This window comes from Monomorium pharaonis, chromosome 1, assembly GCF_013373865.1.
Source record: "Monomorium pharaonis isolate MP-MQ-018 chromosome 1, ASM1337386v2, whole genome shotgun sequence".
In the NCBI taxonomy this organism is placed as follows: Eukaryota; Metazoa; Arthropoda; class Insecta; order Hymenoptera; family Formicidae; genus Monomorium; species Monomorium pharaonis.
Genome location: NC_050467.1, coordinates 36,225,462 through 36,243,448, shown reverse-complemented (window position 1 = coordinate 36,243,448; position 17,987 = coordinate 36,225,462). Strand labels below are relative to the sequence as shown.

The following is a 17,987-nucleotide window of genomic DNA, read 5'->3' as shown; positions in this document are numbered from 1 at the left end:
TTTAGAATTTTTTACTGATTTCCATATATGCAAAATAGAATGTGGAATATCTTATGAAAAGATCTATTCTTGCTCTGTTCGTGAAAAAATAAAAAATAGACGTTATTTTTTTATAATTTTGGAGTATTGTTAATATCTCATATTAATATGGCATATTATATAAAGTGTTAATATGGCATATTAATAGCCTTTGTGAAGTTAGCACTGCATCTTCAAAAATTGGAAGTTTATCAAGAGTACTATTTGCACCCCGAAAAGTACTAGAGTTCCTGATAGGTACTAGCAAGAGTCGAAATACTTAGAGAAATTGCAATTTGAAAATATAAAGTCTTTCCCGTAAATAACTTCCCGTGGCACCGCGACATGAAAAAAATATTGTTTTAACGATCCTATCTTAAAGTATTCGAAAAGTACTAGAGTTCCTGATACATTTTAACAATAGTACCAACCGCCAAATATTTTGAAAAAATTATTGAAATTTGGGGATGGCACCGCAAAATTAAAAAATTTTTAATGATCCTATCTTAAAATACTCGAAAAGTACTACAGTTCCTGACACATTTTAATAATAATACCAACTAATAAATACTGAAAAAAAATATTTTTTATTACAGCTGGCACCTTATCTTTCATAAAAGTGGCCATAACTCCTTTGCCTTTAGTTTCACAGCTTTGTGCCTTAATAACTTTCAAAAGTACTCGCTGGGGTGCTAAAAGTACTGTAGTTAAAACGCCGGAATTGCGAAAAAATTGTATCTTTTTTGAGGATTTAACATAATTAAAAGTGACTTTTTTGCTTTTGATTTTATAGTTTTGTACCTCGACCAACAAATTACACGTCATATATCAGTCTATTTTTTCTAAAAACTTGTATTTATGTATATATATATACATACTGCGAAATATACATATATATATATATATATATATATATATATATATATAATTAATAGCTTTATTGTCTTACCCCGAGGGGTGTTACAATGCCGCTTTTTTCAATGGAGCGTACCCAAACCATTTACATTTCTCAAAAAATACCCTCCATCTACCCGAGCCATATGCGAGCCTTCACACACTACACCTCCCTCTATAACTCTCCGCACTCTCCCTCTTCAACCCTTTTCTTCAACCCTCCCCTTCTCCTCCTCTGCTCCTTTCTGTCCTTGAATCTCTGCTATCTCCTCCTCTCTCTATCCTTCTCTTTCCTCTTCGTCTCTCTCATCGTCCTCCTTCTCCTTTCTTCCTGTTTTTCCTTGTCAAACTCCCTCTCTTCCTCCGACCTCGTCAACCTTAGTTTTTCTCCATGCCTCTATAACAATCCAAAAAATTTATGTAGACCTCGCCTTCTTGCCTCCCTCCTCCTCTCTCCTTCAGCCCACTCCCCTCCCTCTCTTTTCTCTCCTCTTTACCCCCCCGACTCCTTCCACCATCTCCCCCTTTTCTCATCCCATTCCCCACTCCCTCCCATCCACCCACATACTCCTGTTCCCAACCACCACCTTTCTCCCTAATCTCCTCTCCTCCCTCGCTCTCTCCAACATTTTCCATCTTACTTTCCTTTCCTCCATGTTAAATCTTCATCTATCCCTATTCCCCACCTCTTCTTCACTTCCGCTCTTCTCTCCAATAACTCCTCTCTATCTATCAACCTCCTCATTTTCACAAATATCACCCCTCCGTCTCCCACTCTCTCCATTATTTCGCCCACCTCCACTTCGCTCCCTAATTCTTTCCTCATTATACCCCTTACAAACTCCTCTCTCTTCTTCGCGTCCTCCCCCTCCACGCCTCTTTATAACACGTTCCTCATTCTCCTCTCCATTAGCTCTTCCTCTCCTCTCCCCCCTCTCGCCTCTTCCTCTCTCTCTCTAATTTTTTCTCCACCCTCCTCCACACCTCTTCTCCCTTCTCTCCCATTTCCTCTCTCTTTCGTACTCCCCCCTCCATCCTCTTTCTCCCCTGCCCCCCTTCCCTCCTTCCCTCTCCTCCATCTCCTCGCCCCGTGCCTCTCTGCCATCCTTCTTGCTCCCTTATCCATTCCTTGTCTTCCTGTCTCCTTCCATTCCTCCTGTCATTCTCTCCGTCTCGCCTCCCTTCTTCTTCGCTGCGCCTCTCTCCTCCATCCTCTTCACTGCTCCTCCATCCCCGTCTCCCTTCTCCTTGCTCCTTCGTCCTAGTAACTCCCTTTTCCTTCTCTGTTCTTCTTGACCTTTCCGGCTTCTCCCCGCTCCTTACCTCCCTGTCCTCTTTCCGTTTCTCTCCCTGCATATCTCCTCCTCCGACATCTCCCACCAATTCTCATCACTTCTCTGATCACTTCTCTCTACCTCTTCCATTCTCCTCTCTCTCCCCGCCTTTTCACCTTCCTGGATCCTTCTTTTCCCCTTTTCTCCTCCCTTTTCGTCCCGCTGACTTCTCTCCTTCCTCTCCTCTTGACCGTCCGTTCTCTCCCTTTGTCTTCTCCTTTTCCTTGCCCATCACTTTCACCTCTCCCTCGCTAACCTCCACACTGCACTCTCCTTCTGTCACCGCCTGTCCAGCACTATTCCCCCTTCTCCTCTCCTTCCTTTCCATTTCCCATAGTCTTACCAGTCTCTCCACACTCTCCGTTATCCGTCTCAGCTCTTCCAGGATTCCACTCCTCCCCCTCGTTGCTCTTCTCCCTTTTCTTCTCTCTTCCTCCCTTCATTTTCCTCTTACCACACTTCTATCTCACCTATTTTCTTTTCATCTCTCAATACTTGTTTCTTCTATATCTCCGTTGTCGGCGGACCACGTGTCTGTAAACATTGCTTCGCAAGATACGCTACCATCGACCCATCTCGATTTATCGATTTCTTCCTCCTCTTCCCATTGGTCCTCGTTCCTCTTCTATCGACTCCCTCGATCGATGTATCGACCTCTCTTTTACTCTATCTTTCCTAGTGCTGCCGCTCCAGACCTGCCCTCTCCCGTCCAACCTCCATACTTCTCTCCCTCCAGCAGCTCCCTTCTTGCCAGCGCCCTCTCCACTACACTCTCCTTGCTCTCAACTAATCTCTCCACGTTCCACTTTCCACCTTGCCTGACTCCGAAATTTTCGAGCCTTTATTTCTCTTCTTCTACCTCATTTCTTTTCCTCCCTTCATTTTCTCCCGAGCCCCTTTGCCTCCTCTTCCCGAATATCCACCTCCTGACTCTTCTCCACTTTCACTTCACACTCCGGAGCACGCACACAATTCACTTCTACTACGGCGCCATTTTCTCTCTCATATATATATATATATATTTCATAGTATGTCTTATACAAACATCTTATAAGTTAGCGGAACAAAATAAGAATCCTTCTCATTTATGTTTGAAACAACAGACACATTTAATACATCTAATGCATCCATCTTTCCTGTAGAGTCTTTATCATCTATGTTATATTCGATATTATCATTTTTCATTGATATATCTATGGAATCAATAGATTTTTTATTATTAGATAATTTATCTAATGGTGACTCGCGATTTTTGGTATGTATGCTTTGTGTGTTCATATAACTGCAATGGTATATTATTTGTCGCGGAATCTTTTTCATTAGAAATTAAGGTAATTTTTGCATCGAGATAATCAAGATGTTGAAAGACAAATTTATCGATTCTTATTGGCAGTTGATTTTTAAAGCTTCTATTTTTTTAAATCGCCAAATTCTGCTTCAATGGAGCAGGGGGTGGCGATTTCGCTGGATCTTTCAAAATAGGGTTGTATTGTACTTGTCCAAATTGGCAAATATAGCAATAAACGCACCCTGACTTGTTTAGCAAATTCTGGGTTGTAGTGGGCATTTATAACATTGCCAGATGTTGCACTTTCTGGAATTTTTTTGTAGAATTTAAAATAAAATCGCTCCATTCTATCCAGTCTGTAGGATCAGAATTTATTTCTTGAAAAGATCATTAGTTAAAAAGTCGTTCTCTGAACTTTCATCATTACTATTATTTATAAATGTTTCTATTCTATTATTGTTGACATTATTCTTTATTATATCACTTAAGTATTGTATTCGTAAATCAGATAATTGTTTTCCATCTATTGAGCAACCTATAGTTTTACTCAATGCAACACATAATAATGACTCAATAAAATATTGCAATTCTTTGAAACAATTTATTTTGCAGACTTGACCAATACAACGGAGAAAAAAACTGCGCGCTAAAATTTTATCATTATCTTTTAACTATTTCCATTTGGTTGTCATACGAATCAAATGACTGATATCTAATCTAACGTAGCAAGTTGGCATTGCACTCACATTTCCTAAAATCACAATAGTATAACATTTTTGTAAATAGTCTCGAAAATCAGTACATTTTGCAAAAATGTTTGAAACCGCAATTAAAATAACCTACCCGAAATCGCTTACCACTGTACGTGGGACAGGAACACCTTTGGTAATAATAGTTCGTTAAAAAAAAGCAATTATTAAACCTCTATGATCAGCTGAGATTATTCGAAATATCGGTATGCTGCCCTCTTTACTAACAAATACGCATTGATATAAAAAGATTTTGGTGGATCTTGCGAAGATTCACGTTTAATTATACCATATGTAGCATCAATGGTCAAAAAGACTTCAGAGTCCCTTTTATATCTTGAAACATACAATAACTGTTGTTTGGGGGTCCAATACATGCAGAAGAAAGGTAACATACCGATACTGATAATACAATCTGTGTATTTACTACATTTTGCATTACTTAATAAATTTAAAATAGGATTACTGAATTCTAATCCATATTGTTTTAATAATCTTTCCTCCTTCGCTTTACGTAAAACTGCAGATAAAGGAAGTATTGGAGGATCTTTACCTCCAAATTGTTTTAAACGTTTCGCTTCTTCTCGTCTAAAAATTATAACATTTTTTCGTTCCTTAATTAGCATATCGGTAATTATTGCACGTCTTTTACCTCTTAAGTGTCTTTTTCTTACCAATGTGTTTTTTAAAACAAATATTTTTTAATTTGGATTTTATAATTATGTTGTATCCCTGGTCTCGGGATACAGTGCGGGACCGCTGCCGATGACTCCTCGGGATCAGGTTTCCAAGAGATAACGCCGAGAGTTAATAATAAGAGATATATATTTATTCTTCCTGTACAGTTTTCGTTAGCGAACCCGAAAGATGAGTTACTTCGTCTAGTTTGTAGTTTCGACGAGCGACATATACTCGTCGCTATTATTATTGATTATGAGCCCACTCGTTCTCTTTCCGCGGTCTTTATATACTCAGCCTTTCGGCTTGTTACCAAGGGGTGTCACTCGCGGTCACGGGCCTTTGGCCCGTGCACTAGCTTAGCCAGCAATTGCTAGCTAGGCGCATTCCACCGGAAATCAGGAGATTTCGGGTGGCAAAATGAGTAACCGGATATGTAGCTCGGTGTGATGTCCGGTGTGAAGGCCGGTGCGATGCCCGGTAGCAAGGCCGGACGGTGTCGTCGCGCGAGGTGTCACTCGACACCCTTCTCGTTATTACAAGTAGAGTTTGTGTGAGTGTCGCGCACTCACAACATCCCTCCCCCTTATTGGAAAGAAAACGAGGGGCTGAGTTTTCGCAACTAATAGTTTACGCTATCTTATCGCTTTTCCTTAGTGAAAAACTATATACTAATCGCTATTTCTTTATTGTTTTATACTAATAATTACATACCATTTGTAGCTGGTATTGCTCGTTCTCAGATTCGCGTACACACAGGTTTTTAAATCTTTCAAAACTGAACATGTTCATGTCCAGGGTCTCGTTTACGGCCTCTTCTTCGTCGAGGAATATCTCGATGCACTTCCGGCAGTTTCTGGCAGGGCACACGTTCATTAACACTTTTCCGCATTTGAAACACTCGGTGATCGTTTCCCAATGTTCGTCAGGTGAGAGCTGCGTCCGGTATCCGTGTGCCGATGGATCTCGTATGGTGCAATAAAGCCGGTATCGTTGGCGATAACAGCTTCGGCACCATCTTCTCCAAGGAAACTCTGTTTCCACTAGACATCTCTCTGTTGGTTGGAGGCAGATGCTTCGTAGAAGTCTTTCGTATCTTTCTGGGTGGTCCAATGGGCGCACTCCATCGATGGGCTGACTGAGTTCAAATTCCACAGGAATTTTCATCCTGTCCTTGGAGTTGGTGTGTGTGTTGTAAACTCTATGTCACCAGGGTAATTTGCGGGGCTGGTTCCGCCTGGCTGCTGCTGTTGTTCTTGAGCTTGAACTTTGTTTATCGTAACGACAGTATCGAGTCTTTAGGGCTCGATTGGGTCGTCAGTTTTTATAGTCTCGTAAGAATGGAAGTGGTGGGGTGTAATTCCCTAAATCGGGCCATATATGGTCATAGTCAATTCAGCTATGCACATCCGGTGTGTGAGCGAAATTTGCAGAAATAAGTTTTTTGATTCTTTGGTTCCGGTGTAACGCGATATATCGTGTGGTCTGATTTTGTTAATCCGAGACGTAGAGCTGTGCAAACTAATGCCACGTTTTTTCCCGCAGGAAATAATGGATCAAATTGTATATGATATATATAATAATTACTATTACATATAGTTGTTAATTACTATTACATATATATACATATATATATATATATATATGTTTTTTGTGTTAGAAACGTGTGCTGTTGCTTCGTTTTAGGATAGATCTCGGTATCGTATATTCTGTATCTATATCTAATGTCACCCGCTTATTGTTATTCCGTTTTTTCTTTTTTATTATAATAAATCCTATTACTACGGCTATTATTATTATTACAATTGTTGTTCCGCTTGTCGCCATTGGAAAAATAAAGTGTGGCGACTGAAAAATCGAACTTGAATTTTTATCTAGTTCGTTGTCTATCTCCTCTAATTTATCCTTGGAATTTTTTAATTCCGTCGGATTTGGTATAATATTTTTTAATTTTATTTCTTTGAGACCTGTATCGTTTTCTAAACCAGGCTTCTGTAGTAGTGAAATATTATACTGAGGGAGATATGATTCTACTCTTGTCTCATGTGACATCTTGGGTGATCTTATAATTGTATTTTCTGTCACTAACTTACAGTTATTTTTTAATGTAATTTTACCTACTTTTTCAATTGTTTCCTTTATTTTTCCATGGTCTTTACAATGTAGAGTAATTACTTGCTTTCGTGGTGACGAGTATAGCCACGAGTGTGAATTACTTAACGCTATCCAAAGACTGTGGTTCGACGTCGCATTTTTTATGTTACAATTTTTATAATGATCTTTCGTTTCTAGATACATTTTTATCTCGCAGATAGAGTCTGGGTTTATTCGATATACGGGGTGATTTTCCGTGCATAGGTATTCGGTATTTATCTCTATGCATTTCCGCAGGTCGTTCTTTGCGAGGGTTATGTAAGTACGCTGTTCTGTGTCTATTGCAATCAGGGGATTGTTAATTTCTACGAACGAAAAAATGTTGTTCTGACTTGGGATAGGTAGCGGAATTACACTTAGTATTTCGTATTTTGGTATCGAAATTAGAGGGAATCGTAAAATAGTATATATATTTATTTGATCGCAGTATGCGCCTACTGTCGCAAATTTCTCTATTGTCGACCATTCATTCTCTTTTATTCTGAATGGGAAGTAGAGTCCTTCGGGCAATTGCGAGCTAGCGTCTTTAAGTGATTCTATTATTATTGATATAGGTGTTAACCGAGGATGCAGAATTCCTTCTTTTAAAAACGTTAAATATTCTAGTACGTCTTCCGCGTCGCGTGTTAGATCAGACAGTACCGCGTTAATTATTATAAAATTTTCGTGTAAGTTACTTTGGCGTTCGTCTTCTAATAATTTTGTTCTTAGTTTGTCTGTCGCGTCCGCGAGAGTATTTTCGTTTTGTCGGATAGTTCTTTCACTGTTATCAATGTGAGCGATAGTGGCTTGCATTATTTTTATTTGGTTTTTTATTGCGTGTTTGTTTAATTCCTGTGAGTCGTGTAATACCGTTAGTTGTTCGTTAATTAATTTTTCATCGTTTGCGTCCATCGTACCAAACAATGATTTTGCGACTAATCCTATCCCGTCGATTAATCCTCTTTTGTGTATTCTTGTATTGTATGTTGAGTTTATGCGTTCTATTAATTTATTAGTTCTTTCACACCCTTTTTCAATAACGCTGTGTAAATTTTCGCATGTTTCTTTCCCTATGACTGCTATCATTTTGCATAGATTATCCGTTTTGCGTACGTATTTTTCTACCTGTGCGAGTCGTTTTGATAGTGTCGTCACGTCTATCTTGATGACCACTTTCCAGAAGGATTCAACCTGATGTAATCCTCCTAGCTTTTCAAAATATATCCCTGGATGGTGCGTAAATTTTTCTATTTCATACGGTGCCTTCATGTCCGGGTCTTCTGCGGAACTTAGCGTCACCCAGATTATAAATCTGTAATTATTTTGTTTTATTAAAAAAAAAAATTTTTTTTTTTTTTTTTTTTTTTAAATATTATTTTTACTTGCTACAAAAGTATTTTTATAGGTGATCGTTGTGGGACCGTGGGAGCGGAAAAGGATTCTCAAGTTCAGATGGGAGCGAAAAAGAATTCTCCAATTTGTATCGTTTATCATTTCGCACTTCGAAATGTGTCATATTTTCGTTTCCGTTGCCTGTGTATCTCGTTGATTCCTCATTTTTTATCGTATGCTTAGCGTTGCATCCTGTTATCTATTTACACCTTTTTTCGTGTGTCTTTTCTTCTCTGGACGATCCGGTCCTTTAGTCTCTTGTCGGCTATCTGTTCGTGCGTTTGCTTGTTTTTTATAATCATGTCTCGTCGTGAGTTTTTCTTCGCGTCTTCCAGTGAAGAGAGTGCTGAGGAGAGTGAGAACAGTTTCGACGATTTCAGTGATCTTGACACTGTGGCTCTTTTGGACGAAAGTTTTTCGTCCGTTGATGAGGAGTGTACAGGTGCCGCTGAGCCATTGCTCGTTAGTGGGTTTGAACATTTATCAAACCCTGATAGTGCTCCTTATGGAGATTTAGATTTATTCATGGATCTTTCTCGGGAGTCCGAAATGTTTGTTCCCGCCGGTGCGGAGGGCGAGGTGTTCTCCGAGTGTTTTCCGACCGACGAGCTTGGGGAAATTTTGATGCCCGCCCCTTTGCTTGCTCGTTTTTTAACTAATGATTATAGTGAAGAATTCGGTGGTGACCTCGATCTGGAGTTCGAGTTTGCCGTGGATCAATATTTGCGCGAGGGGGACTTGCCTCATCTGGATCTTCCGCCGGAGGATCCAGACATGGACGCGGTTGACTAATCCGTGCATAGATACTTTGTAGTATAGTAGTTTGTAGTGTGTAGTTTAGTTTTAGTGTTTAGTTTAGTTTTAGTGTATAGTGTATCCTCTTTTGCTGTTATGGATTATGTTCCTGGTTGGCGGTCTTCGTTTTGGTGAGTCTAATTCTTTTTTATTTATTATATTTCTCTTTTTTCATGTGAGCATGTTTTTTATCCTCTCTTTTGACCGCGGGTTAGGCCTCAATAAACGGTTTCAGACGGTTTACGTGTACGCGCGTCGTTGTCCTCCCTCGCCTTATTGTATAGTTTATATTAGAATGTTTTTCGGTTACCGTATACGGTCCGGTCCATTGCGCATCGAGTTTTTTCGATCTTCCGCGTCGGAGCGTTTCGTCGTAAAGCAATACTTTTTCGCCGACTTTAAATCTTATTTCTTTTGTCTTTTTATCGTACTGCGTCTTGGCCTTGGCCTTTTCGTCTTTTATATTTTCGCGTGCGACACGATTAGTGGCTCTTAACCTTTCCCGCAATTCCTGCGCGTAATCGTCGTAGTTGTAGGTAGGTTTAGGCGGTTTTGTCAGGGCCGTCGGCAGTTCTGCCTGTCGACCGTAGATTAATTCAAACGGTGTATACCCTGTCGCCGTATGAGGCGTTGTATTATACGTGTGCATCGCGTACGGGATCCATTCGTCCCAATCGGTTTGGTCCTTATTTATATAATGTCGCAGGTATTCTGCTAAGGTCCGATGTGATCGCTCGAGGATACCATTGCTTTCGGGATGATATGCGGTAGTCTGAATTTTATTTATCTTCAGTAGCTTGCACGTATTCTTGAAAATTTCGCTCAGGAAGTTAGTGCCTTGGTCTGTCAGTACGTATTCTGGCGTTCCGTATTCCAGGACGATTTTCGTGACAAATTCTTTGCTCACGGTATTTGCTTCCTGGTTCGGTATAGGTATTGCCTTACTAAATTTTGTAAGATGGTCTTGGAATGTCAGTAGGTACCGATTTTCATTTTTCGTTATTGTTAGTGGTCCCACTATATCCAGTGCACATTTTTCGAAAGGTCGGCTAGGCGTGTCTGTGACGACAAGAGGGGCTTTTATTCTCCGAGAAAGTTTATTTTTCTGACAAAGCTCACATTTTTTAATGTATCGCTCTACATCGGCCGTTAATCCGGGCCAATTATGTGTCAATCGTATTCTTTTTATTGTTCTCTCAATTCCTTGGTGCCCTCCCGTAGGTGCATCATGATATTCGTATAGAATTTGTTTTTTCTTTTCTTCTGTGTACGCTGGTTCGCATACGTTGTCTTCTTCCTTTTCATCTTCTGTAGATGCACGTGCGTATTCGCCGTCTTCGTCTAGTGTGAGGATTCTATCAGCTGCTTTGGTAACGTGAGCTTCCCGCTTCACGTTGCGACTTAGCGCGTCGGCGTTCGCGTTCGCTCGACCGGCCTTATGAATAATTTCATAGTCATATTCCTCCAGTTTTAATCGCCATCGGATCAATCTTGATCCGGGGTCATTTACGTTAAATAACCATATAAGGGGTTTGTGGTCAGTTACGATTTTGAATTTTGTCCCATAGACATATGGCCGAAAGTGTTTTACAGCCCATACTATTGCAAGTAATTCTTTCTCTGTCGTGCTGTAGTTTTGCTCGGCGCGGTTTAATATTCTGCTCGCGTAAGCAATGGGACGGTCTTTTCCTATCGGTCCCTGTGACAGTACGGCTCCTATTGCATAATCTGAGGCGTCGGTAGTCACGTTGAATTCTTTTGTAAAATCTGGGTATTGAAGTACGGGCGCCGTAGTTAATTTTTCTTTTAATGTGTTGAAAGCTATTTGCTGTTCGGCAGTCCACGCGAATGTTTCCGTCTTTTTTGTTAGTTTTGTTAATGGTTTCGCGATCTTGGAAAAATTGCTGATAAATTTTCTGTAATATCCGGCCAGGCCTATAAATGATTGGATATCTTTGACCTTTTTGGGCTCCGGAAAATCTTCTATAGCTTGCAATTTTGCCGGGTCGGGCGATATTCCATTTTCGGAAATTACGTGTCCTAGGTAATTTACTTCCTTGCGCAGGAATTCGCACTTGTCCGGTTGCAACTTTAAGTTCGCTTCTCGTAGGCGTTGCAATACTTCTGTTAGGCGTTTATTATGGTCGCTTAAACTCGATCCGTATATCACTATGTCATCGAGATATACTAGGCATCTGAGTCCTTGAATTCCCATGAGTACCGAGTTCATCAGCCTCTGGAATGTGGCTGGCGCATTTTTTAATCCAAAGGGCATCCGATTATATTCATAATGTCCGTATGGTGTCGAGAACGCTGTCTTTTGTTTATCTGGCTCAGCCATCGGTATCTGATGATACCCCGACGCTAAGTCTAGCGTCGAAAAATATTTGGCGTTTCCCAGCTGATCTAATATTTCCTCAATATTGGGTAGGGGAAAAGAATCGCCAATTGTTAGATCATTTAGTTTTCGGAAGTCGATCACGATTCGGAGCTTCGGTTTTCCAGACGAGTCGGCCTTTTTGGGTACCACTAGCAGTGGCGCATTCCATTGGCTCGTGCTGGCTTTGATAATGCCATCATGCAGCATTTGTTTTATCTGTGTATTCACCTCTTCCTTATGCCTTGCGGGGAGGCGATACGGCCGTACGTTGACCGGCGATGAGTCGGCTTGTGTACGTATCTCGTGTTTCACTGCTGCAGTGCATGTCAGTGGTTCTCCACTGAGGTGGAAGGTATCTTGGTATTCTTCGCATATCCGTGTGAGTGCCTGTCGTTCTTCCGAATTGAGATGCTGGGTACGCAATGTTTGTCAGATTCGTTTGCTTCGTGGGAGTTTATTCGCGCGTTCCGCCTCGTTGATAACCGCGTATATTTGATGATCACTTTCGTCGGGATCTTCTATTGTCACGTGCGGCGTGCGTATCTCTACCGGCTTATCTGTGGTATTTATGATGCTGATTACGCATGCAAAATTCTTCGGCTTGACCATGCATCGTCCGATATATACGCCGGGCTTAGTTTCCTTCGCCTGGATTACTCCGGGCTGATTTCGGTTAGTGGTTGCTCGGACAATAGTCTCGCTGCGCGGTTGTAGAATTATCTTACCGTAAGGTTTTATTTTGAAAGTGACGCCGGCGATGTTCAATTGTTGTTTGTCGTAATCGCAGATCACGCGGTGATTTTTCATGAAGTCCAGTCCCAGTATTCCATCGTACTCCATGGGGAAGTCATCCTTGACCACGTACATGGTATGTCTTAATACCTGTTCGCCTATATTAATGTGGGCTTGCATGCTTCCGATTGTATACATTTTGTGCCCCGTTATTCCCGCAAGGGTGATTTTTTCGGGGGAAATTCGAGTTTTCCCTTTTAAGTTTTTTACCTTGATGAGTGAAAGGGTTGCGCCCGAATCGAAAAGCATGTTTATTTCTCCTGAGCGCGTTTCTTGTATCGGAAGCGTGATTTGATCTAGGCCGCTGCTCGGCTGGGCGGCTCGAGTTACTTGCGCGACCTGATACGTCTGAGCGCGCTTATCTTTCTTTCCGGCTGTTTTCCTTTCGTCTTCGCTACTAGACTCGGATCCGGAATTCTTTTTACGCGGTTCGATCGCTTTTCTAGGGTTGTTATTTTTATTCCCATTATTTTGTGGTCGAGGAGGGTGATATGGCGTTTTGTTGCGAGGCCTCCCGTTCAAGTGCCAACACTCGGCTTGTGTATGGCCACGTTTTTTGCAATGCTTGCAGAATTTCTCTACGGCATTTATACGTGTTTTATCAGGTTGTGGTAATGCGAACCGGTTCGAGTAACGACTGTTGCGACAGTCTTTTCCGTGGTGTCCTAACTTTCCGCACTTTCGACATTGTAGCTTATTTTTGTAATTATCTGCGGCCGGCATATAATATTTTGGTTTCGGGCGGGAAACTGTTGTTCCCTTTATTCGTTCTTCTGCGGTCGCGGCTGCTATCGCATCCTGCAACGTTGCATATCCTCGCGATCTGACTACGGCTTTTGTGTCGTCGTTTAGCCCTATCTGATAATTCTCAAGCGCCTGTTGTTGTAGGATATCTAATATCGCGCGTTTATTTTCCGTTGTGTAATGTTGTCGACCCTCTATCATGGACTCATACAGATCCATTGTTAATTTGTCGGCTCTAAGTCCGTAGGTCCGTGCATTTTCTCCGGTTCTTTGTTTGAGAGTATTAAATTCAATTTGCAAATGTGTGGTGCTCTTTTTACTCACGTAGCACGCTTCTAATTCCTGTCTTAGTTGTTCAAAATTGCGAATCTTTCGCGTTTGGAAATCCAACATTGCGCGCCCTTTCAACTTGGTGCATAGGATAGCTCCTAACAGAGTTACCTCATCGTTCGGATCGATGTTTTCGACCGCATATGTCATGGCGCTTAGAAACTCTTGTAGTTTACTTGCATTCCCGTCGAATTCAGGGATCATGCAGCGCGCTTCTTTTAATGGTAGGGACCCGCGACCTCGCTGGTGGCGAACATCATCGTGATCTACGTAGGTTGTGTCTCTCCTACTGAGTCGCGATGGTCGATAGTCGTGAATGCGCTGAGTGTGTACTTGCGTTTCCCGTACGGCGTCTATGTCTGTTTGTAACCGACGTAATTCTTGAATCACCGCGCGCAGAGTGTCTCGGACTTCATTGTCTCTCTCTTGTGCTACGTTTGGCGGTGCTGCTCGTGCAACTGGGTTTTCGCGGATTTCATGGTGTATTTCTTGAAGTTCCCGCTCTGCGTCGGCTATGAAATGTTGAGCCTCTGATTGTTGAGTTCCCGAGGGTTGAGCTTGTTCGTTGGTACTCATTTCGTATCTCTCGAAAATTTCTTCAGGGTTAAAGATATCGGAATCGTACGAGGTCAGCGAAAATTCATCTCGTGAAGATACGCGGCTCGGAGTGCGACTAACGTACGGTCTCGTCCGTCTGTCCACGCGGTCTCGTCTTGTCACGTCAACTGCGTCGGTGGAAAATAAACTGGCGTCGAGGGCCCCGAAAGGAAATTCTCGCTCACGTATGACGTGCTCGGGTAGCTCGCTATCGCCGTCTAGGAGACGCCCTAAGGCCCTGCGATCGTTATCTCGATCCTCACGGAGGGCCTGTGCCGCTCGCCACGCTAGTTCTAACTCGCGATAGTGTATGGATCGCGCCGCCGCTCTACTGAATAGCCACGATTCGTTTCTTATCGGTGTGCTATTGTCGTCGGACATTCGCTATCGTTAGTACGCGTTTCGGTAATAGTGTTACCGGGGGCCTAATCAATTCGGGTTCGCGTGTCGTTTTTATTACAAGGTTTTTGGTATACAAAATAATTTCGTGGACTTACATTACCGCGATGTATCGCCGCATGTTGTCCGTCGCTCAGCTGCTTGTGGCTGGTGCGTCACGTTGCGGTAGGTCGGTGTCGTCTTAGATAACACTGCTATCGCTGTTGTCCGATGCTATCTTCCTTCCTTGTCTCGGAGAATCAGCAGGTCGGCTTTGTTGCGCCTCGGGTGAATTGTCGCCCTGGCTTTAATGTTTCTCTTCGGCGGTTTTCTTCTGTGCGCTGAGTCCGTTAGGGAGCGTTTTTTCCCTTTTCGGTATTTTTCGGCAGTGAATCCCACCGCTGCCACCAATTTGTTGTATCCCTGGTCTCGGGATACAGTGCGGGACCGCTGCCGATGACTCCTCGGGATCAGGTTTCCAAGAGATAACGCCGAGAGTTAATAATAAGAGATATATATTTATTCTTCCTGTACAGTTTTCGTTAGCGAACCCGAAAGATGAGTTACTTCGTCTAGTTTGTAGTTTCGACGAGCGACATATACTCGTCGCTATTATTATTGATTATGAGCCCACTCGTTCTCTTTCCGCGGTCTTTATATACTCAGCCTTTCGGCTTGTTACCAAGGGGTGTCACTCGCGGTCACGGGCCTTTGGCCCGTGCACTAGCTTAGCCAGCAATTGCTAGCTAGGCGCATTCCACCGGAAATCAGGAGATTTCGGGTGGCAAAATGAGTAACCGGATATGTAGCTCGGTGTGATGTCCGGTGTGAAGGCCGGTGCGATGCCCGGTAGCAAGGCCGGACGGTGTCGTCGCGCGAGGTGTCACTCGACACCCTTCTCGTTATTACAAGTAGAGTTTGTGTGAGTGTCGCGCACTCACAACAATTACATCTGTGTTTTCAGATGTTGAGTAATGTGCATTTTATAATCGCATCACATTCTACACAATTACCATAAAAAAATACGTAATATCACGCTTCATTATTTAAATGGACATTATGTTTTTGTTAAATTTAAAAACGCATTCAATTTTTTATTGCTGCCACAGCCTTTCTGCTATAACATCAGTCCAACCGTACTGCAGTACCCAATAAACACGATTGTTTCTTTATATTTTCTTATTGATTTTATTGTTTGCCTTTTTTCTGCAGATACAACAATATCAAATATTTTTGAACATAATGTTTCAGGTGAAGATTTAGACATGTTTATGGAATCATTTGAAGTACTTAATTCTACGTTAGAACGATTATTTGACTTAATATTAAAATGTCGTTATATACTTTTATATCCATTTACAATAAGTAAAAGATGATCGGAATGGATATAAAAGTATATAACGACATTTTAATATTAAGTATATAACGACATTTTAATATAAGATAAAACATATTGGCTGAAATGTAGAAACCACGTTTCTGCATTTCTTCCGAAACGTTTGCGTATACAGAAATAGAGGGTGGATAAGGCTTGCCATCATTATTCAAAGTACGATATTTGTGCTGCAATAAAATTTCTAAAATTCTAAAAGGATATCTTTATTATACATTGTTTCTAGCAAAATAAATCTTAAGTGAAAAAAACTGTAATCAAATACGCTTCAATGCGTTAAGACACACGATAAAATTCTTCTGTGCTTTCTCCGCTCAAGATAAATGAATTTGCATACGATTATCTCTATCGCAAAACGCTCTATGATCAAGGACGCTCGCACAGTCGTTTTTGGTCTTCTTCTTCTTACGCCCAATGGATTTCTGTCCCAATTGGAACACAGTACCACGATTTAATGATTTCGGAGGGCAACAGTCATGGGGGTGAGACTGTCCTTATTTTCAAAATTAAACAGCCTTGGTCGTCTTGCTCTCCACCAGCACGAAGCCTCAGCTCACAAAGGTGGGGACCTTCTCCCTCTCACAGCTCTGGAGTGGTGAATCCTCAGGCCGATCCCTACCACCATTGTTTCCATCGTCGCTGGCGGCAAGCGGTTTGGGCTGTTCCACGCATGTGGTCATTTCTCCTTCACTCTTTAGCTTCTGAATCTGTGTGCTAGAGAGCAAGACGAGCAAGAACGGCTGTGCAACCGTGATTACAGAACTTTTTTAAATATAGATAATCATACGCAAATTTATTTAGTATTATTTTTCGACAAACTATTCAATATAATACGGCTAATTTAGATTTCAAGTAAATTGACAGATTAACAGATTGACTGAGAGTGTGTTAATGTAAAAAATATTTTTTTTTATAATCAGATTTAAGAACCGTTTATTTAACGTACTGTAATTCAAAAAAATTAAAAATTTATTTTTCTTTATTATACTATTATATGCGCGCAAAAAACATTCTTTTTTTGTAAAGTTTAAAAATTAAATTGTAGATACAATCTAAAAATAATTTTGTTGGACTATCAAAATAATTATGAAAAGTTTTCAAGCAATCATGATGAACAATATACTGCAAAAAGTTTTTAGTAACCAGTTTGAGTGACAAACATAATTAATTCGATAAAATTATTAGTTTAATAAAATTGGTATAATCCAGCTAAATTTTTAGATAATTAGTTAAATTTCAAAAGTTATTTTTTTCATGTATCACACAAAGCAACTATGAAAAGGACAGTAGATTTACTTTTTAATTTGACTTTGTGAAAAGTTAAATGTTAATTCGTTTTCATATTAAATTTATTTTATGAAATAAAAAATTCCAACGTTTTAACTTTAAGGTACAAAGCTATAAAACCAAAAGCAAAAAAGTTACGGTCATTTTTAATTATGTTAAGTCCTCGAAAGAGATACAATTTTTTCGCAATTCCGGCGTTTTAATTAGAGTACTTGTGGCAACCCAGCGAGTACTTTCGAAAGTTATTAAGGCACAAAGCTTTTGAAACTTAAGGCAAAGGAGTTACGGCCACTTTTATGAAAGATGAGGTGCCAACTGTAATCTTTAATTTTTTTTTTTTCTAATATTTATTATAGTTGGTACTATTATTAAAATGTATCAAGAACTGTAGTACTTTTCGAGTATTTTAAGATAGGATCATTAAAACAATAATTTTGTAATTTTGCCATTCCCAAATTTCAATAATTTTTTCAAAACATTTGGCGGTTGGTACTATTGTTAAAATGTATCAGAAACTCTAGTACTTTTTGAATACTTTAGGATAGGATCATTAAAATAATATTTTTTTTATTTTGCGGTCATCCCCAAATTTCAATAATTTTTTCAAAATATTTGACGGTTGGTACTACTGTTAAAATGTATCAGGAATTCTAGTACTTTTCGAGTACTTTAAGGGGTTACACCAACCTAGACGGTCGAAAAACAGGCCTAACTTTGATATTTTATTCCTCCTAAACGGGTAGTGGGAATTAAATAAAATTTTGGGTGATTATTGACTTATGTTTCGACAATAAAAAAAAAA

The 17,987-nt window shown here is 40.6% G+C and overlaps 2 protein-coding genes across 3 annotated transcripts in view; one reads left to right on the top strand and one right to left on the bottom strand.

Annotated features, from left to right (window-relative positions):
* The window catches only part of LOC105837809 (dehydrodolichyl diphosphate synthase complex subunit NUS1-like), a 48,595-nt gene that overhangs the window by 12,749 nt on the left and 17,859 nt on the right, over positions 1 to 17,987 (top strand). The gene's annotated exons all lie outside the window — the stretch shown is intronic.
* LOC118644989 lies at positions 5,091 to 16,891 on the bottom strand. Its single transcript, XM_036285081.1, has 2 exons — positions 14,625 to 16,891; positions 5,091 to 8,409 (listed from the first exon to the last, which is right to left on the bottom strand). The coding sequence occupies exons 1-2, from the start codon at positions 14,645 to 14,647 to the stop codon at positions 6,618 to 6,620; spliced, it is 1,815 nt and encodes a 604-aa protein (XP_036140974.1). The 5' UTR covers positions 14,648 to 16,891; the 3' UTR covers positions 5,091 to 6,617.

Excerpts from the sequence above, each read along its gene's own strand:
- LOC118644989 (XM_036285081.1), bottom strand. The coding sequence starts at position 14,647 with ATGCGGCGATACATCGCGGTAAT. Across the intron at positions 8,410-14,624 it reads CGGCGATACATCGCGGTAAT|ATTTATAATCTGGGTGACGC; the intron begins GTAAGTCCACGA and ends AAATAATTACAG.